We start from the raw sequence: 23,021 nt of genomic DNA, 5'->3' as shown, positions 1-23,021 counted from the left end.
CAGCATGAGATTTTTTTTTCCTGACACTGACCAGAGCTCAGCAGGGCTGTGGACCCCCTGAGCTGCAAGAGGAATCAGTTCACCTCCTCCTACCCTTCACCTGCCTCCCTAGGTTAGGCACTCTTTCCCGTAATATCCCCATTAAATGCATTAAAAAAGAAAACAAACTGAAGAATGCCCACCCAAGTTCTCCTCTCAGCTTGCAAGAAAATAATCCTGGGATTCTGAGATGAAACTCTTTATTAATATGAAGATGGGCTATAGAGCTTAACTCATCTGTGCCTCTTTCCTGCCTTCCAGAAGAAGATAAAATAGCTGCTAAATTTGACCAATAAACTGCTGCAATTGGTTAAAACTTTCTGAATTATATTTTTACAGTGAATCGCAAAGATCCCAAAAAATCTTGAGAAGCAGTTTTCACATCACCCCCAAACCAAGTGTGACTGCAGTATTTCACTGTCTTTTCTGTGGAATTTGCTGTGAAACTTGAAGGTAAAAGTTTAAATATCATCTTAAAGGGTTAAAAGTATTTCATTGATGGTTTTATTCTGTCAGCCTTTATAGAGATGTCAGGTTTGCAGGGGTGCAGTGATTTTTTTACTAGGTGGATGATATGTGTCTTGCACACATTGCATTGTATGCATGGGCATGTGCATTTTTAGAATAAAACCATTTAGCAAGTCCTAAAATATTTGGCTATTCCCCTCTAATTTTAAAGCAAAATGTTAAAAAAGTAGGATAGTACCAGATGTAGGTTCTGGCAGTCAATGTTAAGGGTGTGTTTCTGGAAGAAAAAAATAAGCTAGTAAATCCAGCCCAACTGGAAGCAAGAGAACTATCCTCATGAGATTTTGAGCCAAAGCTTGCATGTTCAGGACATATGGATAAGCATTAGTTATCCACCTAACCCACCCAAGCTGTAACACCAAACTTTTTGAAATTGGATTTATATCTGTCTGCAAATCAATTTAAGTGGGAGAGTGGAAAGTATGCTACGAAATAGAACTATCAAAAGCTTTTCTTTCATGAGTGTTCTCACAAGGGATGTGCAGTGAATTAGTTTCTCTCTTTCAGAGAAAGAAACTTTCAGCGAATGATGGACTCAGGCCTGTAAAACCTGGAAAGTCACATTCTTTAAATCACTGAAATGACTTAGGAAACAAAGTCACATTTTTAAGAATATTTTAGACTTATAGGAGCATAAACTTAGTTGGCTTTCACTTTTGAAACTCGGATTCAGCCTCCACAGTGAATTTGAGCATTTTATCCAGTCTTCTCCTGAACACTGCTTTTAATCTTTGTGACCTGTTGGGTGACAGTGAGAGCAGGCTGCAATGTATTAGGTCATGTTGTGCATCTTGCAGAAGTGACTTTACTAATTTAAATGTTTTATGGGGAGTGAAATGAGCCAACACTTTCTTATATATTTTATGCACAACGCATATAAATATGTATAAATATGCATAAATACACACACACACACTCTACATATATGCATGGGGGGGGGTGGTGGTGTATATATATACATGTTTAATGAACAGTGATCAACAGGTCACCTCATTAGCTGCCCTACAGCCAAACCATGTCAGAAAAAAACCCTTCCCAGTACCACAGTCCTGCAGCACCAGGAACTGTGAGAACAAGCCATGGCTGAGATGGAAATGTTGTCCCAAATAACTGAGTAATCTCTTCCAAAGAGACTCTGAATTATTTTTTTTTTTTTTGTCCCTACACTTTAGTTGTTTCAAATGTAAAATAAAATGTCATCATCTTCCAGGCATTCCAAAAAAAAGAACAAGAAAAAACCCGTCAACATTACAAAGAAATAAATATCGGGATGGTACCAGGCTGAATTGCTGGCAGTCAGCGTAATGGGTGTGTTTCTGGAAGGGAAAGAAATAGGCCAGCTTTTTGTCTGCATAACCGCAGTCACTGTCTATCATAAGAGCATAATTGATTGATAATCTGTTAGAAACATTTCTTTTTTTTCTTTTTGGTAAAAGCTGTGATCTGCTACCAATTTGTCAGCTTGTTCTTTTAGCTGCCCCCTTAAAAACAAACAAACAAACAGAAAACCCCTTATTTATAACTGAGATTCCCCATGACAGCTGCTCATTGTTTTGAAGCTTTCAACAAAAAGTTAAGATTAATGGTGTGCCTTCCCAGATGTTACTCTTTCTAAATTCATTTATCCCAGAATAAAGATGCTTGTTTCTAAAAATACATGGTGGAAAGCTGTCTCATAAAACAGCATCAAAGCTTACTTGGTTTTGTTGGTATTTAATTTTTCATTACTCTATCAAAGTTTTGCCCACAGATCTCTCTGTAAAAATTCAGATTTGCAACATGCCATTCTTTCAGTCACATTTGCATTAGACTTACACTTGTCTCCCTTTGGGGCCTCGTTTTCATTTACCACACTTGTACTTTCCATTCTGAATCATAGTGGACATTTAAAAACTGGTGGTGAAGCCAGCTGCTTCGGTCTTTTACACAGCATGGCGCTGTTTTGCCGCAAACCATAAATCTTCCATCAGTAGCATCTCATGTCACCAGGAATCCCTAAGCATTAATTTCTTCCAAATGGCACCAAGGACAAGTTTATTATTATTCTGTTACTGGTGCTATTCATTACAAATTTGTTAGAAACTTCACAAACTCGCCATTAGCTGAAACAATTTATAGAAATGCAATGCAGAGCCATTAGGGGACGCAATGCAAAGCAATTAAAGGATTCATTCTTTCCGCAGTCATCAGAAATTCCCTGAAAAGCCTAAATATTGTCTTTTTTCCAAGAAGGTACTTTATCAGTGTTGTGCTGAGAATCTCAGCCCCAGAATCAAGTTAAAGGGCCCCCAGAACTATTTGCCCCCTCATATGTTTGCAAGGTTTGTGCAATTATTTATTCAACATACTTTTTTTTTCCTCAAAGACAAATTCCTCAGAACTCTATTTTTAACAACAGTGAAATACCAGCAGGCCAGCTTTTTAAACCATTCCTATGAGAGCAAAACATTATAGTCACCGCTATAGTTACAAATGCCTCTGACTCCCAGGCATGTTTGGGACAAGTGCTGGGGGATATTGAGGGTGGCCAAGATTCCTGTGCTGGCACATGCAAAAGTCCATGCGATGGCTTAAGAGGTGCACATGCAACAGGTTTTGCTCTGGGGGCAAAACTGGTGGTCAGAGTCATGGATAATGATCCTAGCAATGATGTTCTGGCCACCTGGTAGAGGTCTAGTGAGGTCATCAAGGGCTTTCCACTGACTTTAGAGCAAGTTGAAAATAACTGTAAGTGGATTTGGGAGTTCTTTGTATCCTTTTTTCCTCATGTTTCTGTCATAGGAGGCTCTGGGATTTAAAGAAAAAGCTATTATAAAGATAGCAGATTTATTGGCTAACTATTGCTGTTCTTAACCTAACTCAAAAAGCCAATTTGGTAAGACTGAATAAGAACCATGAGCCTTAACATTACAGATATAAACGTCATTCTTTTTTTATAGTTAAAGTGCTGTGAAATCTCTTTAGGAAGCTAAAAATGTATATTTCCTTTACTGTCCTGGCATTCCTACCTTAATGTTGGAGAGATTACTTGAGAGCTTCTGCAGCAACAAAGATGTAAAAAAAAAAAAATCTCAGTTGCTTATGGTTTCCTTCTTATTTTTTATTCCTATTCATAACAAGAGAAAAATATCCTTACTTTTACCATTAATAATAGCAGTTATGAACCAGAAGCATGGTTCCAAACTTTTTCCAAATTTTAAAAGAAGTTGCATGCAGGTCAGCAGGATGGTACTTACAGTCTTACTCAGGGAGGTATAAGCTTTTTCTGGCTGTGTTTTAAGATTTTTGGAAGGCAAAGGGAAGAAAAATGGAGGTTTAGTATTGAGATTCAGAAAGTCTCCAGACATAACTGCAGTTATTTCTGACTTGAATGTCAGAATGACAATCACACATAAGCAAATCTCCTCGTTTCAGATTTTGTATCAGGCTCACAATCCAAACCATCCTTGTCCTGGACCCTCAAAACTGCCAAATTTAGGCAGGCATAGGTCAGATTTCAAGTTTGCCTGGATTCTTGGGAGGGACATGTGATTTCACATTGAGATTGCATGAAACTCTGTGGCTGCTTTTGCAAAGGTCCAACTCTGAAACAGAGAAAACATATCCTAACTTCCAGAATTCTGTTCTAACCTTAATTTTTAGTCATTTTCAAATTCAGAATGTCTTATTTATACAAATAGCAGATGATCTCAGATGAACCAAAATCACTAACTATTATATAGAGTACAACTTTGCATATTCATTTCATGGGAATGTATGTCATAACACCAACATTATTTCTAAACCTGACCCCCAAACCATCTTTTATGTGAGCACATTCCTTGGGATTTGATGGATTGTGCTTAAAAACAAAAAGCTACACAAAATTCTTTCAGTCATCCTTAGCTTTTGAAAGTGACCAGATGCATTAATGGTTACAGTCAATATATATGGGTATGAATAACTACTGAAAAATGCCAGCAACAAAAAAGTGGGTAAATTCCTTAATGGTATCTATAAAAAAAAATGTATTGGGAAAAAAAACAACTATATTGCCAGTATTTACAAGCCTCTTTATTCCTGTCTCAAAAACATGAAAGAGAGTGTTATCATTTGGTTTTGTAAGAGCACTTGTAAAAAATAAAGGTTTTGGAAATGTTGAAAGAAATGCATTTGCATTAATGCTGCTACAAGAAATATCTGTAAAAGCAGACACTTTGGTTTGTTTATGTCCCCCTGCTTATGAAATGCTGATGAAAAGTAAAAATATAATTTTCTTAATAAGAATCAGCAATGTGGTCTAGTGGTTACTGGGCTATATTTAGAACTGAGGGACCTAGGATCAGTGTCTGGCTCATAGAGAGCTGCCTTCTGTCCTTGGGCAAGGGACTTCACTGTTCTCCATCTATGTATGCACTTTTGCTCTTTTGTCCCTCTTTCACATCTTAACTGTAACCTATTACAACTAGGACATACACACCAGCATCTCTGTGGGGGTGGCACAACGCCCACTACAGAAGACTGCCAGTTTAAGCAGGATTAATAATGCATCTGGCAGTAATGAATGCTGCCTTGCAAGTTTAACGTGCGGCTTCCATCTTTTGCATCCAAACACAATTCATGATGCTGAGGTGAAACACTTAGGCTAAAAGAAGTGATCAGACCTGGAGCTGGTCTTCCAAGCTTCTGGTCTTCCAAGAGCACCTCATACAGGTATATGAGGTGCTCTTACACCTGTGGTAGCAAGTTTTGGAAAAAAAGATTGTGTCTCTCTTAAGGATGTTTTTCTGTCTGGCTCTTCAGTCAGCTGTCTGAATACCTTGGTATCAACCATCATTTGGGTATTGATCCTGTCTCTACACTTCAGATAATGCCCCATAACTGGTCTCTTTCACCAAGTTGTGTTTATGTAGTACTTTCCATCCCAATGAATAACTGTCCATACACCACCTTCAGTTTCAGTGCAGAGCCAACTGAACCCCCCAGGAGGTTTTGCTGCATGGACTGAGTGTTAAAAACAAAATACAGGCAGTAAGATACTTGTACTACTTCAACGAGTTCAACCACGAATTGTACCATTTCAGCTATCTCTGCCCACTTCAGTGGCTAGTGCTCACTGTAGGACTGAAAGCATACACTGTTTTAGAGGAGAAAATTTCAGTTCAACTTTGGGGCTAGGTGTGAAGGAGTGGTATGTGGGAGTCTCCTACAACACTTGGGGGGTAGAAGCAGCATTTATTTACGTGGGGGAAAATACTTTGAAGGGTATAGTAAAATCTTTCCTGAGGTAGGTATATATTAGGCAGAAATATTTGTTATACTTTTTAAAGGGGAAGCTTTGGGGATTATTATCCAATGGACATAAATCGGCATAGCTCCACAATGTTTATTGTTTCCACTGCAAGCAACTCAGTTATGGTTGCAGATACAGAACCGTTTTTTCTTCCAAAGGGACACTTATGCAGCCATCTGTAGCTTGCCAGTGAGAAACTGACAGTTGTGCATTTGCTATGAAGTGTGTATTTCTTTAGAGCTGTGGTCAAAGAAGTGTTTTGCTTTGAATGGAATAAATAGCTTCGAGTGCTGTGGGAGTTCAGCAATGCAGGCGCAGTCCTGTCACATCACAAGCCCTGGCAATCTCTTGCTAGGTTTTTGCAAAGGGATGAAAAGCAAAGGTTTATCATTATGCCAAACAGCTCCAAGCAAAGCCCTCTCTGTTATGGGTGGGACTGGAAAGAAGGCTTAGGAAGCAGAATCATTTAGGACAGCATCTATAATACATGGCCAGCTCGGAAGAAAAAAACCAGCAGCAGAATGTAAACATTAGATGCCTTCAGGTAACTTGATGTGGGTATGGGATAACAGCAGAGAGGGGTAAGTTCTCAGGGAATGCCTCCTGCCACCAAGCCAGCCTCCCCCCATCCTCCAGCGCACGTTTCCCCATCCCTTCTCCTTTCTGGAATACCTTTCTTCCAGCCTCATTGTTGTGCAAGTTCATCAGCCTCCGTGCATTCTTTTTGATTTCTCGGGCATCAACAAACCTCCTGGAGAACTCAATGCCATATCTGATATCCGCAGAGCAGCCTCCCCACTTCCAGCCCTCCTCTTGGTTGTAGTAGCCCTGTTTCTCTCGGTCACAGCCACAATTGCTGAGGTTGCCCTGGCTGCAGGCGGCCGTGACAGCATGTGCAACGCCAGCAGCAGTAATGGCATAGGTGAACGCAGCTTCCCTGCTTCCTGTGGAGAGAAGCCAAAAGCTGATGGGTTGGCAGAAAAGCAGCACGCACTTACTAAAATCAATACACACGTTATCTACAGCAATGGTGTCAGGCAGCAATGTGAAGAGGGCATTACTACTAAGTGCGTATTTTTCATTCTTACTGAATTACATACATATTTAAAATGCTTGGTGCAACTGGAGCATATTACCACAGGCAAGCACAAACCACCTGATGGTCCCACCTAACCCCCTTTGCCAGAGGGGAATTTGGCAATGAGTCTGGACAGTGGTGAGGTGAAGCAACATGATTTGTTTTTACACTGTCTAGTCAGGTTTGCAAGCTGAACCTTAAGTATTTCAGATGCATAATAAGTGAGTCACTGGTGGCAATGCTCACTGGAAAGCAGGAGGTACCCCTAACTGCACTGCATGGAAAAAGAAAAGCAGTCAGACAACATTAAAAAATACCAGACCCTTTAAAATGTGCAAGAGGGCTAGGACAGAGGGAAAGATTATTAATCCGCCTTTATAAATGCTCCAGTAACATCCATTAGTGATGCTGTGTGAGAAGTATTGCAAGACATGCCTATAAAGAAAACAGCTGGGTAGGTTTTGTTTTCTTTCAAGCTACAGTAGAGGCTACTGTTTTCCCTTGCTGACTTCTCTTGCATATTAGTTTTGCTGTAATGACCCTTCTCCACTCCCACTCTAACTCAAACCTCTGCATTACCTTGGCTATTGAACATGCAAGAATTATGGAAGTCCTGTGGCAGCATTATTTCCTGTCCAAAGCAAGTGAGATACTCTCGCGGAAGCAGAGTCTTAGAAAAAAAAAAATCAGTCTTTTTAGGATTTTTTTTTTTATATATATAATCCACTACTTGCCAAGTTTCCTGACTCATTCCCAGTTCCATTATATAGTTGTTGATACTGAGCATATGAAGGAAGGTAAATAAGCCCCCTTTCTTTACTAGACACTGGTTGGCTGAGTTGCCTGCAGGGTGCACAAAAGCAAGGAGATACAGAGGCTGAGCAATTGAAAGGGATGCTGTAGTCCACTCTTGCTCTCATGTGAGACAACACTCTGTCACTGACTTAACACAGGGCTGGATCATGGTCTTTGGTGTTTTGCTGTTCCTATTTATACCATTTCACTAAAAGTTCCCTTCTCAGCGCTATCATCATTTTCTTCTGTGTGTTTATCTGGTGAGAAACAGACAATCTTGTAATAGTGGAGCCAAAGAATAACTGTAAAGAATTTGAGAAAATTGCTGAAATGCCTTAATGACCACACAAAGAGCTTTAACATCATTAATGGATTTGGGAAGGAAAATAAAGAACAAATTTTCCAGAGGAGGGAAAAACACACAAACCAAAACAACTCAGAAGCTATTTCTAATTTTTTATTTTAGGATTCACAGATAATATAACCACTCTGGAATGACCAGCGCACAGTGTGGGGGGGTTATGGGTTTTTTTTAATATATATATATTTATGGTTTATGTTTCTTATTTTCATAGATAGCTTCCTGAAAGGTTACACCCCTGCCGGATATGAGAAAGATCCTACAAGAAACAATCATAAACTGTCTTTTGGCACCATATGCTTGTTTCTCCAAAGCAATAAAAACCGAAACTTAAGGTGAGAGAAAAACAAAAGGGTGCTGTGTTCTTCAGGTAACAAGAAAGTTGAACTGACTTGTGTATTATTTAAGCACATCACGCAATAGAAGGACTGACTTTGCTTTCAGACACAGAAGTGTTTTGTTGGGGTGTACGATGTGTGTAGTCTGGTTCAGTGGTTCCCAAACCATGGTCCGCGGAACACTGGTGGTCCAGGAGGCCACGGTGAAGGGTTCACAGCTAATCCACAGAGCCATATTAAACACTGTTTTTAATAGTGTTTTCAATTAAAAGTTTGATGATAATGATGTCTGGTGGTCCACAAGAAATTCTGAGGCTTGAGAGCAATCCAAAAAAGTTTGGGAACCACTGTTCTAGTTCCTAGTGTGCTCTCTAAAAATGCATATCAATATTGACTCCTCTTTACCCAGCAGCTGAAGTCAAATCTAGGACCCACGTTTTAACATGTATCCTGTTGTCTTGAAGGATTTCTTTCTTCATCTTGTTTTTTGGTTTGGTTTGATTTTTAATCTATTCTTCATCTATAAATCAAAATATTAGAAATATGAGATGTAATAGAAATTATACATAATGATATGTTTTCCTTTTCTTCAGGATGAGGGTAAACAAGAATGCAAAATCAGACCCAGGAAAATTTTTGTTCAGACACCTTTGAACACATGTAGAATGGCTTATAAACAAGCAGAAATATATTTCTGTCAGGAAACATAGCAGCTGTGACCTACAGTTCTGTAGATTTACTCAGAGATTAGCCAGAGAGAGGTTGCTTACGTTTTATGTCTAAGCTCAATATATTCCACATGTGCCCACAGTAGAAGGTAAGCCGTTTTATCATCCCACTGTATCTGCAACCTGTCAATGAGTTTTCACACTGTGCTTGCCTTGATGAGTTTTGTAAAACCAAAGAACATCCTGTCTTTATCTTCCTTTTGCCCACCCCCTTGTTCCCATTATACCCCTGATTACCTTCAGGAATAGAGGAAAACATCTTTCTTTCACCCACTAGAGAGCTATAGTAGTGATGAAATTATATCAACTCATGGGATAATATTAAATGGAAACCATATTGACTCAAGAGATTACTCTTCTGTTTCAATGCAGCTCTAAAATAAGTAGGGCTCAGAAAGAGGAACTGACTGAAAATCAGATTCTTTTTGCAAGCTAAGTTGTCCTGCTAAGTATTAAGGCGGGGGGGGGGGTTGCTTCAGGTTTTTTAACTAAAGGATGTTCCAAAACTTCCCTTGAACTTCAGTGTAACCATTACCTCAGCAGTTCTCTAAAGTCGTGGGATCAGTAGAGCCTATCAGAAAATGCTGATGAGGGAGGGAGGGAGGGAGTGGAACCTCTGTGCTCAAATAATGTGTCTGCTGTACACAAAGCTTTCCATTAGCATGTCATCACTTGGAATCAGTTCTAAGCAAGTCTTTGTTAGGCAGCTAAAAATATTTAAGTAATGATTACTGTGATACCTGAATGGAGAACAATAATCTCATTTTATGGAATTTTCTGAGATTTCAAAAATATTCTTGTTCTGCAACAAAACAGAGACAAGTCTTTCTATAAATGTTCATGAAAAGAAGAAATACTTATAAATAACAGCAAATTTGGATTTGACCCAACTTTGAAGCTAGAATTTTCTTTTTCCAGTGAACATCCTTGGCATCATGTTATGGGCTGTATATGCCCATCATCTGTGTCTCAGATGAAAAATTCTTGTTTGACTTGGGTGATATGATTTAGAGTAAGTTGTCCCTGCCCACAGCAGGGAAGTTGGAACTAGATGATCTTAAGGTCCTTTCCAACCCTAACTATTCTATGATTCTATGACTTCTTAAAGTTTTATGTCACATAGACCAGAATAATTCTGCCAAGGCTTTATTTTGAGGGGAAAAGAACTGGTTAGGCTTTCATTGAAACCCCTAAATTCACCCTTTTCACTGTTAGGAGTATCTGCTTTGGTGTCAAAGAAGACAGTTCTGACTTAATTCACAAAACATAGAATGAATGTTTTCATGAGTAACATGAATATTACTCTGTCTGATCTGATAACTGCCTGATCTAATAAATCTAATAGGAGATGACCACCAGTGACAATTAAAATGAAGGCTTTTGTCTTTGGTGAAGGTGCTGAAGGTCGCTTCTTGCAACCTGCTAGGCCATAAGAAAAGTCTTGCCTGTGGTCTGCCAGTTCATTTGCATTCTAACTTAGGGCTCTATTTTAAAAGTGCTCTAATACCCAACAATGAGGGCAGTTGCTGCTCAAAGAGACAGATACTGGATCATTGCTTCCTTAACGAGTGATTTCTGGCAGATAGGGTGAGAGGAGCTTATTTATCCATTGTTGGAGTCATGGAGCAGCCTATATTTTACCCCTAATTTAGATGTCATCTCAGACTACATTTTAGACTGCTAAGTTAGCACTAAATTTAGTATGGTCTGCTGTGGAAATTATTACATTATCCATAATTGCTGTAGTTTACTGTACATGAACATACATATATTCAGCAGTGTATTTTCAACATGTAACCACAACAAGCAGAGAATCATATTTGTTAAATATATATTTTGATCATTTAGCTGTAAGTACAGAGTTAAAATTTAACTCTTTCATAGGTATTAGCAAGGCATCTATTTTTCTGAGTAACTATATGAGAATATTGCTATTCCACACATCATTCTGAAATGTCTTATGTCTGCAGCTGTTTAGCTGTTATTGCTGTTTAGACAGTAATTTGCTAAATCTTGGATCAACAATGATAGAAAAAGAAGACAATACACTGCTGTTAAACAGAACAAATTACACAAGACACCAGATTGATTATATGACACAATACAATATAGGTCAGTGGTAAGAAGAAATGAAGGCATTACAGGCAGAAGTAAGATTTTTTTGCCAAACCTATCCTTTTCAGCAAGTCTTCTTTTGTAAGTGAAAGTTGAGGACACACTGAGTCATTTTTTATGGGCAAAAGACAATAGATGCATCTAGATGAGTAAACTAAAACTCAAACAACAGCACCCAAGTAGGTTTGGATGAAGACTTATGGACAAGTTTAGTTCCTTTGTAATTTTGTATTTTGTTCAACACATTCATTAGCAATTCTCAAGGAAAATATTACAAGCTCTTCTCTTTGGGTTCGATCCAAGAGCAATAGTAGTCAGTGAGAGTTTTCTTACTGTCTGACACAGATCCTTCCTCTATTTGCATTTTCAGTGTAATTAATTTTAGGCTTCTTGGTTTATAATCTAAAAGAAGGGATTGGTTTAATTTCTCTATGCTTCTGTTTTACTATACCCACTGCTGCATATCAGGGCTATAGACCACTGAAATCAATATGTACAAGCAGAAAAAAAGACAGAGAAATGCAGGGCTGGCAGGAACCTCAAGAGGGTCTCTAGTCTGACCCTCAATGTAGGCTAATAATGCAGATGTCCTTCACAACAGCTTTTTATTTATCTTGTTTTTAAAGATCTTCAGTAGCGGAGGTTCTACAGTCTATTCCAGTGCTTCAGGACCCCTATTACGTGTTTTACTAATATGAAGCTGAAACTCTCTTTTTGAATGCAAACCCATTGCTTCTTTCTCTACAGATGCTAAGAACTGATTACTCTTTTCTTCTAGCAGTAGGCTTTAAATATTTAAAGACTTCCACCAGTTCCTAGATGTGTTCCATCATCAGTCCTTGCAGATCACTTTCAAGAGCTCTGATCATTCCCCCTGCTTTCCCAGCTGGCTGGCCTGTGCCTTGCAGTGCAGTGCCAAAGATGTGACAGGGTGCTCCAGCTGAGGTCTTCCCTGCTCAAGGTTAGAGCAGAAGGAGCACTTCATATGTCTCACATGCTACACTCCTGTTTACTCCTGCCAGCATGGTGTTTTCACAGCAGCAGGACACTTTTGACTCTTACTCAGTTTGCAGTAGTCTTCTGTGCAGCTGCTATCACACCAGATGTTTCCCATTTTGCATTTGTGTAACTGATTATTCCCACGTACAGATCTTCGTATTTGTCTTTCTGATCTGCCTCCTCTTTCTTTTTGTCTTTTTGTCTTTTTTCTTCTTTTCCAGACCATTTCTCCATGATAATTTTCAATTTTGACCCAAACTTCCTCCAGTTTCCTTGCAGTCATCCCCAGCTGGATATCATTTGTAAATTCGATGGGTACCACTTATTTCCTTGGTCAAATCAAAAGTATAATACTGACTGGTACCAGTTCCAACAGAGATCAGAAGGAAATGTAGTTAGCACATCCTTTTATTTTGATAAATACCCTTCAATTATGATTTCCAGATGGTATGTACCCATTTGGCATTTTCTTAGTTTTCTTATGAGAATGTCATATAAAGCAGTGTCAAAAGCTTCACTTAAGTCCAAGATATATGGTATAAACTGCTGCTTTTCTGCCTCTGAGGCCCTGGGTGGCAAAAGAAGGAAATTAGATTGGTTTAACATGATTTGTTCTTGACAGATCCTTGTTGACTGTTACTCATCTCCTTGTTCTCAGTTATGAGCTTACAAATGGGGTTTTGTTCCCATATTTTTTCATTTACTGATGTTAAATCGATTGGTCCTATAATTCCTTTCCTTTTTTCTTTTAGACAGAGACAATACATTTGTCTTTTCATTCTTCTTAATTAGAGTTCTCCATACGTTTTCAGCACTAGTGATTCTGAGAACAAACAACTCTAAAATGGCTTCATTAAACATCCAGAGAGAGGGCAGCTACCTGGAAAGCATTCAGCCTGAACAAATACTTCCTTCTGTCTAATGCTGAGGTGATACTCCTCTGTCTATGATATTAGCTCCATAACCATCAGCTCACCACTGACCTTTTTAGTGAATGCTCATGCGAGAAATGTTTGGCTTTCTTGACATTGTTCTTGGTTTAGGTTTTCCTCAGGAGTCCACTCCACTGAGAAGTGGACCAGCTTTTTTATTCTGACAAAGTACTGACTGAATGATGGATTACTTTGTAGCCTGTGGTCGTATAGCTGTATGTGACCACATAGCTATACAGCTACCCGAGGTTGTAAGGTACCTCTTGTAGCACCTGTGCTCAGATGTACTTCTGAGTGATTAATCTGGTGCAGATTGAATATCTCTTACTGTGGCAGGACTTTCTGGTCAAACCTGCTGGAGTCTTCTGGTGGTAATGTTCTCTTTACAATATTTGTTCATTCTCAATTTCCTTCCTAAAACCCTGTTTTCTATTATGGTCTAACTGAAATAGTCTTGTTAAGTCAGACTAGAGCTAGAGCAGGAGTTGCACATGATTTCAGCTGCTTCTTCCTATATGTCTTCATGATGTCTATTTCTGATCAGACATGGTTGGGACAGAGCACACTGCTGATTTCAAAGCTAACAATGTGTAGTACTATGGCATAATAGTTTATTTACAGGCTTTTCTCTTATTCAGCATTTTTCATTTCTAGAATCCCACTAAGTTTTTATGGTTAGAGGTGCCAGAATTTTGGCCATCAGTCTAGAGTCACTCTGTCAACTGGATTGTTTTCTGGTGCGCATGTGAGTTTGTCAAATTTTATTTTAGAATGGGCTGTGCGTGAGCCAGATATATTTCACACTCGCCTTTTGCAGCTCCTTGCTGTCACTATTTATATACTTTTGGACGCATGTCTATTAAAAAGAGCTACTTGCTACGCCTCTGCTTTTCACATTTTTTCAAGCATTTTTCCAATTTCATGGTTATTTTCTAAAGGCTTGGTGGTACTTTCCACAGTGATGTCTGTAACGAGGCTTCCAGCAATTTGCAGGGTTTTTTTACTTAATTACCCCCTAAACATATTCAGTTAACTCCTGGCAACTGTAAACAATAGTCAGCATTTTGTTCCAAAGTTCTGTTGTGTTTTTCACTGTCTTTTGGCAGTATGTCCCTTGGTGAAGTTTTCTGGGACAGCTCCTGTGAGGTTAGTGCGTTAGCTGTGATCTTTGAAAGGATATTTAGAAGTGCCCAAAAAAATATGAATATTTTGGTCTCTCCCCTAAAGAAAACTATATTAGTTGTAGCCAATATTTTTTACTAACTCAGCCCTAACAACCTGTATTTCATTCTCACAGAAAATGGGAAAATTAAGTCTTTATCCAAAAGCACTATTGCTTCTTTTTGTTAGGATTTAATCAGAACATGGTGCAAAGCACTCATTTAAAGAATGCACAAGAGCATGGCTTGAGAAATACACAGTACACATGAGGGGGTAGTTCCCAGATACACTGTACCGTTGAAAAAAGCCTGTGCAGTGTCACAGCCGGCTGTGTTTTCACAATGCTACTGCTAATACCATCGGAGTAGTGTGTGGGAAGCAATAGCTGAAGCAGAGAGATTGTCTCTTGCCTGTGTTCTCTTCTGGACCTGCTGACGTCCCATTGTGGGACTTAATGATTCCCTGCTGAATGTTTGATGCTTTTTCTTTTCAATGCTGACTAGTGGTTTGATACATCGTAATATGTGAAAGCTCAGCTGGAGATATCTTGCAGCATACTGGGTTTTTTATAAAGGTTCTTTGCACCCCTTGTTGGAAAGCATAGCCTCCTGAACATGTCTCAGAGAAACTAGGTCCTAAAGCATGCTAACATTCTTAAATTAAATGGGGTTATGAGGAAGCAGATTTTGTTATCTGGTCTGGTCTGGTCTGGTCTGGTCTGGTCTAGTCTAGTCTAATAATTCAACTGCCTCAATCTATTCACTGTAACAGGTCTTATATGTAGAATTTGCCAGCGCATTATGATCTCTTTGTTCAAGAGCCTTTCACAGAGAGAAATAGAAGCAATAATTAAGAAAAAGGGAAGGGAATCTATAGCTATGTGGGCACATATTTTTCTTTTTTTTTTAGGTTTGCTCTTGGCACTAATATATGGCCTTTTAAAGATATTCTAAGATACCGGTGTGGTGCTCAGCAAGGGAAATTTTGTCTACTCTGATTTAAGATCATGATAGGTTGCTACCATTGCTACCAAACCATTTTAGTCACTGAGAATTTTATGTGTGTGGGTTGAGCTTGTAGTGAATGAATCATTTCAGAATGAATGTTCTCCTTGACGATCAATAGAGGATTTTTCCAGCCTACATCATTCTGTTATTCTGTGATTATATTTGACTTTGCTATGGGCCCAATTTCTCAAATACTCTGTTATCCCTACTACCATGCTTATGAATATTAAGAAAATATTGCCTTGCAGAATCAGACCTTCTCAGTGGACTTTATTCTGGGTCAGTATTTAAATTAGCTCACTGCAATCATTTCAGTGGTCTGACATAAATATCCTATGTTGAAGAATATCTCTTTCAAAGTAAATCTGTGCTTCCATTTGCATGAAGTCATCTTTTCCTGTATTATCTTATGTCACTTCTAACCTAGATAACAAAGCCCTGAGGGCAGTGGTCATGTCTGTATTCTTTTGTAAATCACTGTGCACACCTGTGCTTTGCTGTAGAGACATGTTAAATAATAACACCTTTTAAAGAGTTCACTGAATTATGAGTAGTTATAAGCACTAAGCTCCTATACCTGGGCATGACAAAGTGTTTGTGGGTGGGTGTCTGTGTGTATCTATGTAAGCTGCAGATGAAATTTCAGCTCTTGTTTCAGAATTTCTTCAGGCAGTTCAGTTAAATCATGAATGTTACTTCAATGTATTGCACAAACCCTACTAGTGGGGCAGTACCAGTTTGCCATAATAATTAAATCAAATGTACTAAATCATACATAGCTGAGATTGCTGTTAGACATAAATCTGTCTATGGAAGAGGTAGTCCTTGCCTTCAGAAGCTGCATCTCTCAACTAGACAAGGCAACAGAAGAAAGACTATTTCCCCTCTTTCATTGGGGCACAAGGAGGTTAAGTCATATGGCAGAAGGACCTGTAAGAGAACAAACTGTCTTCTTGTTGGATTCTCTTTGTGGGAAGACCACAGAGGAATTTAGCTGTACACTTCTCAGCCAACAACCAAAACAAATTCAGGGAGGATGTCCATGCAGCTTCATAGTGGGATGGGAGAACTCAAAGAAAAAAAGCAACACCTCATGGGACTGGGACCTCTCTGCTCTGCTCTTCTACATTCTGTTATAGCAAGGTATTGAACTGGTCATCTACTGCCAGAGTCATAAAGGGATTTGGACACAGCAATGCTCAGGATCACCATGCCTACCAGAGAAGTACACAGCATTTAGAGTCCACTCCTAACATTCTGCACTCACACACCATACCTGCATATCATTAGATCCACATCTTTCCTTTACTTTTAATTTGAAAAAAATAGTTAATTGCCATAAGTTTTGCTGAGGTTGCATTTGCTTCTGTTTCAGAGAGATGCTAAATGTTTTCATGTCCCAGTTTGGAGTTGATGATGTTTCTTGACTACTAGCAAGATACGTGCAACTTTAAGTAGGATCTTAAAAGCTGGCTTCTTCTATTTGTCAACATGGACTTTTTATTGTACTTGCTTCTTATGGTAGCCAGCACAATTGTTTGATATATATATGTATTAATCTAGAAATACCCTTTTGGCAACACAGAAGGCAACCGCAGTGGCTAGCAAGTCTAGCCCAAGACATTTTGCAGGTATAAGGTATTGTTTTCAGATTAGATGCCAATCTTTATAGTATACAAAATTAATTACATCTATAGGGCTAGAGCTAGGGAAATAGAGCTAAATCTGCAAAGGGATGTTGGCTCTAAAGCCTGTCTTTTAGATACTCTTCCACCTAGTATTTTCCATGTGGCCGGGATAGGAATCCAGGCTTACCAAACACTGAGAGAATCAGACACCAAAAAAGCAAGACTTCCAGAAGCCATCAAACTGCATAGGGAAGCCCTAAAACTGGGAGCAGAAAACGCAAAGAAAGGGAGAGAGTCTAAAGTTATCCCACCAGAGAGTTAAGCCAGATTCTGCTGCACAGTGAGCCTTTCCAACTGTGCTGGCAGCAGTCATCTAAGTGTAATTGCTGAGGGTATATGGTGGTTTTAGAAAAGGAGATCCCACCCTTGAACATTCCACTATCAGTCCATTATCCTGTTTTATATTCTGACTGGGGAAAAAAAGATTTCATTACATTAAAAGTCAGAAGATGACTTTCTTGGTTTCATTGATTAGGATAAAGATATTCTACTAAACATAATTCTTCTAGTGTATTTTTCTATGGGTTTTTTTTCAGAGTATCATTTAACTTGATTCTATCAAGTACAGAATTAGAATCCTTTTATATAAAATGAGGTACTAATTCTGCTTAGTCATGACATTTGTAAAATAAGATTTATGCAGAGCATCAGTATCTTTAACTGAAATTCATATACTAGGCATCTATGTGGTCGAGACAAGATCAAAAAAAGAAATATTTATTTAAATATTTGTCAGATTTCCAATCTAAATCCAGAGAAATAGCTGTCCTCACATTGTAGCTTTCACTGCAACAATACAAGAGGACTGTTATGTCAAATAACTACAAATTAAACTACATCTGGAATTACCTTGATCTACACACCCTTTTGTGGTAATAGCAATGAATATGGAGGAAGTACTGCCCACTCAGAAATGGTGACAGCCAGGCTAGGGCCTCTGAAAAGCATTTCAGACATAGTGATCATGGATAAACAGCTCCTGTGTGCCTGAGAGAGTGCTTTCCAGACACAGAAATTGTTATGCTTTCATCTTGTTCAGTAACTCTGCATTTCAAGGTGGCCTTAAGATATTCTTCAAAACTGTGTAAACATAGACAGAAGACTATTTCTTAAACCTGACAAAAAACAGGAAAAATAATTTGTATCAAATAATATACCAGGATGTTGTCTTTTCTGTAAAATTCTGCACAGGAACATAGCGGAGAGGTTCTCCTTGCATTTGCTGGGATTTGCCGTTGAATTGTCTCCTGGAGGATAATTCTGTATATTGCTCATTATGGTTTTCCTACAAATCTGTTGCTTACAAAAGTTCCTGGCAGGTTTTCTAATACCTGGCAGGATACCTTAGAGGACCAACTCAACATGTCAAATTTTACAAGCAATTCTATAATATGAGCACTGTCACTGGTGACTCACCGCTCATCCTTTAGGTGTGTGGGCTTTAATGTGTTTCTCTGGCACATTCTTGGCAAAGTAGAGTTTGGCAAGTGAGATGCGGTGAGTCTTGATGTGGCTGTTTAGGATGTTATCACTCTCTTGATAGCTCTCATGGCAACAGAAGGACTGTGCCTCATTGGCTTTAGTATACAATCCAATGCAAACTAGCCCTTCTTTGGTGGTTGCACCAGAGAGGCTGGGTTTGTAGATCTTCAGTATAAGCCTGTGCTCTGCTCTGCTAATTCCGCTGCAGAGGTCACATCTTCCAGGCACAGGGCAAACAGCTGGGCAGTAACCCCATAAGTTACTCTCATCAAAGCTCAGACTTTGTGAAAAGCAAATAAGAAAGTTCCTGTGGAAGGGTGGAATGAAATTTGCTTAAATATTTTCCAAATGCTCCAACACTGCTTGTGTGGCTGCATTCATATTTCTGACACATTTATCTTGCCTGACAATCTTTCAGGGAGGAGAGCTAGGTTCAAGTAATGATGCCTATGCTTCTTAGTGTAGTGTCTGCTAGCTGAGTTTGTAAACCCGGTGAACAAGACATGGCAAAAATCACACATATGAAAGAGATTTAGAAGAGTAAAGAGCTCACAGGGTTTTGGATAAATACACAAAGTTTAGATTCTGGTCCAAACCTCTCTGGTTTGCAAAATGAGTCTGGAAGCATCACAAGAGCAAAGTCTTATTTTCAGCTCTGGAGTTTCTGGTCCTGACAGGACTTGGGAAGTGACAAGATTCACATTAACAAGGAAGAATCATATGAGTCTTAGGATTCATGAAAGATACTTAATCAATGTTCATATTAAATACTGAATCAGTGTTTAATCTGAACCTGTCCAGCTAACCGTACCAGTCCGGTTATCTTATCCAGTATAACAACAGTGGTTGTTATTTATTATTTGTGTTGTGCTAAGCTTGTGTTTTGCCTTATATTAAGCAAGCTCACCTAAAAAGCTGGTCCATGCCTGCAAGAGTTTGGCAAATGAGCAGATGCCAGTTCTGTGAGTTAGCTGCCCTTTCAGCTGAAAAAACTAAATGCTATGAGGATATAAAGATCACATTTCTAGCCCGCAAAGAGCTTCCACTGGTTTTAAGTATGATAACCTAGAACTGAAGGATGACTTTTAAACAGAGATCAGAAGCAAAATATGTAGGTTTTTAGGGTACTTCAGCTTCAGACCAGGATCCAGGCCTTGTGACCAGGAAAGAAGGAAAAAGTCCCTTTCTGCAGTATAAATACAAGAGTATTTAAATAGATAAATGAGTATTAACAACAGTCTTTGAGACACTGCTTACATACAGGTATGTTTAAAAAACTCATTAAGTGTCTCTACTACAAATCCACTATTAAAGTGAGACACGGGTTTCATTAAATTATCTTTTCGACCCCCTGCTTTGTAGCTGCCCATTTCCAGATCTGAACTTTGAAGCTGACCCCTGTCTTTGTGATGGGCCAAACCAAAAGCCAGATCTGAACACCACTGAACTCTGGGAAAGTTCAAATCTATCGTTTGTGGTTCAGGTTGAGCTCTAATTAAAACAGAGCAGTTAGAAAAGCAAATGTCTTAAAACCAAAACAAAACAAATGTTTCACGTGAAAAGCCTTGAATTAGGCTATATGGTACAAAGTAGTGTTCTTGCCTATCACATGATGTCATGTTCCTCTGACTAACGCGAAGTGACAGCACACACATGCATATGAGATATTCCATACAGACACTTTGAATTTAACTTTGAGCAGGACATAGTATTCATGGAAACAGTTCATGCTGTGCAAAAACCCATCAGCAATCTTAGTGCCACTCAGATCTGAGTGGTCAGTGGTCTGAAAGTCTGCTGCCTTCCAAACTTTCCATGCCCATCTTTAGTAGCACAGCAGCCTAGGGTCTTTTAAAAATCAGTGGTGCCTTGCCTTCTCTGAGCGAAGCTTATGCCTCATTATGTCAGCAGTATGTGGAATATTGCCACTAATCCCTGAAAACAAACAAGAAAGTGGTGCTGCAGAAACTTCAGTTGTGTAAGAGGGCAGGGAAATCCCAACTAGCTCTCCTACTAAGAGCTTCTGTTTATGCTGTAGTTAATACTACAGAGTCTGTAATAAAGCAACATGATTGATCAATAGACAAGGGAAAAGCAAACAAAAGGGAAGGGAACTTGGTTTCAGCATTACTGAACTGCTGAAATGAAAGAAAATGGGAGACAGCAAGGAGAAAAAGAAAGGGAAGGAGGGAAAAGATATTCAAGCCCCAACGCTGGTGTCAGGATGTCACTGTGCACCAGTAGCTAGAAAAAGAGGGTCTTGGACAGGCAGATTTACTCAAAGAATCACAGCACACATACAGCCAGCACACAGTAAGTAACCAGCAGTTACTCTCCCTGTGGGCTTTATTCTCTTTTTTCATGTTGCATGTAAGTACTGAACACATAAGTATTTTCTCTATTTGAAATTTGAGTTTAGGCTCTGTGGATAGCTGCCTGACATTTCCAAACTTCCTTCATATGCAAATTAAGCTAATAATATTACCAGGCATGTTCTACTGAGATGTTTCAAGTATGGTCTTTTTGCAGGCGTGGACTTGCTTTCTAGAAGACCAGATCCCTACACAACATTTATGTTCTTTGCTTCCTGTTTGGATAAGAAGACTTTAAGAGCAACCATTTATGTTTGAGGATCCCAAAGTATCTCACAAATGCTTAAGTGGAGGTTAGTCCACATTAATTAAGCCTTTCAATTCCCCACTAAAATTAGTCATCTTTAGTCTCCAGACAGCAAGGTATGAAATGATTTTCCTAGGGTCACAAGAAAAGTATAAAGCACAGCTGAGAACAGAGTCCAAGTCCATTATCTCCTGGTCCATGCTTTAACCATAAAATGATAGTTCTCACATAGAACTAGGAGCCACAGGGTATGTGAAAAATGATAGGAGGGGAATTATATTGAGCTTCTTGAGGTGACGCCTTCCTCTCAGCTTGGACAAAGAGAATGAAGAATTATTTTATCCATTCTGAATGAGTACTTTTCAGGTTAAAGAATATCCAAATGTTTTCATTTTTGCTAGGAGGAAATTTTCAGTTCGAATGTTTCTTTACTGATCAAGTTGCAATTAAAAGTACAACCTTTCTAATTAATCATTCTCTAGCAATATGGTAAATTCTATTTGCAGCACCCTTTAAAACATGCCAAAACAATAAAAAGCAGTAAAAGATACACCTATGCAAATGAATGAGAGACTCACAGTATTTTCTTCTGCATCAGTTTTATAATGTTCATGAAAAAGGATTGCCAAGAACCTAGATATTACTTTAGAATCTTCTTCAAAACAAGTACAGTGGAAAGGGAAGAAAGGCCTGCTCATGTCCTACACATGATAATGGATTGATTTACAGCAAATCCAGCTGAATCACATGGTCTTGTGAGAAATATGGCAGAAATATATGCTTATCCATTTTTGCTGATCTTTCCCTGAGCATGGACTACCAAGTCCTTAGGAATGAGAAGCAGCTAGAGAATAAAAAACACTTCACTGTTTAGGAAAGTTTACTACCTTTTTAATGCAGTTAATAGAATACCCCATGTGTTTTCTCCTGGGATACTGGCACTGGCAGTTTTCCAAAATACTTAGACGTCAAGACTATCCTTCAGAAATGCACTGACCTCAACCTTCTCCCAGCTACCTACCATTAATAGCCAGAACTAGCCAACTTAATGAAACAGCAGTGCATAAATGTTCTGTGGTGACCACTTCTAATTTTGGAGCCTTCTCACTGCCCTTCACCATCACCAATTTTTCCTGCTCTTGGCCCCTCATTTTCTTTCCTTCTTCCTTTATGTGTAGTCATAGATCTGCTAGACTTTTCCTACTTCCTCAGGTCCCTAGCCAGGCAGCTGAAAGGCTTCCATCACGGAGATTGAAAACATACTCCATATTAAATGTAACAGAATAGTATGACCTGCAGGTCCATGTTTCAAACACATTCACTTTATATCTTAGCTGAGAATAAACAGCAGGGGAAGCAACTTGATGGGTTGCTGGAGGCTGTGGCTACCCTTTCTTGTGGAACATGTCTCTGTCACTTGCTAAATAGGTGCACCATCTGGTGGTAATTTTGGACTCCCACTTGTTCTTAAATTTCCAAATAGCACTGGTGGAGTTATGTCTGTGGTTGCAGCTTTTTTTTCTTTTTTTTTAGCCAGTATCTGTCTGAAAGTCGTCAGCTAAGGCAAATTTTGCAGGTACGACTGGTGAATGAGTACCAAGAATAACTAGGACTTTAAATGAAGATCAAGTTTCCATGTCTGCTATGTGGGGAGAGCAGGTATGACTTTATGAGAGGACCACATGCTCCCCTAAGAAACATACATGGAGAGGTGGAAAAATTTCACAGTCAAACAAAAATTAGATATTAACAAACTTGATACATAAACAGGGAATCTAAGCTCCCAGGATAGTCAACAGGGACAGTCATGCAGTCAAATTAAGATCCAAATCATCCTCTGGAAGTGCTTCTCTCCTTTGACCATACAAGGAATACAGGC

The 23,021-nt window shown here is 39.0% G+C and overlaps 1 protein-coding gene across 5 annotated transcripts in view; it reads right to left on the bottom strand.

Moving 5' to 3' along the window:
* WNT7B (Wnt family member 7B) overlaps positions 1–23,021 on the bottom strand; it is a 93,778-nt gene that overhangs the window by 5,262 nt on the left and 65,495 nt on the right. For all 5 annotated transcript variants that reach the window (XM_057426740.1, XM_057426730.1, XM_057426759.1 and 2 more), the window contains exon 3: positions 6,512–6,783. In XM_057426740.1, the coding sequence (XP_057282723.1) occupies positions 6,512–6,783 (272 nt within the window). The remainder of the gene's footprint in view (positions 1–6,511; positions 6,784–23,021) is intronic.

Source organism: Pezoporus wallicus, unplaced genomic scaffold (assembly GCF_028554395.1).
Source record: "Pezoporus wallicus isolate ANWC-B61680 ecotype Strahan unplaced genomic scaffold, APGP_CSIRO_Pwel_v1 scaffold_3294, whole genome shotgun sequence".
Lineage (NCBI taxonomy): Eukaryota > Metazoa > Chordata > Aves > Psittaciformes > Psittacidae > Pezoporus > Pezoporus wallicus.
This window is presented reverse-complemented; position numbering and strand designations above follow the sequence as displayed.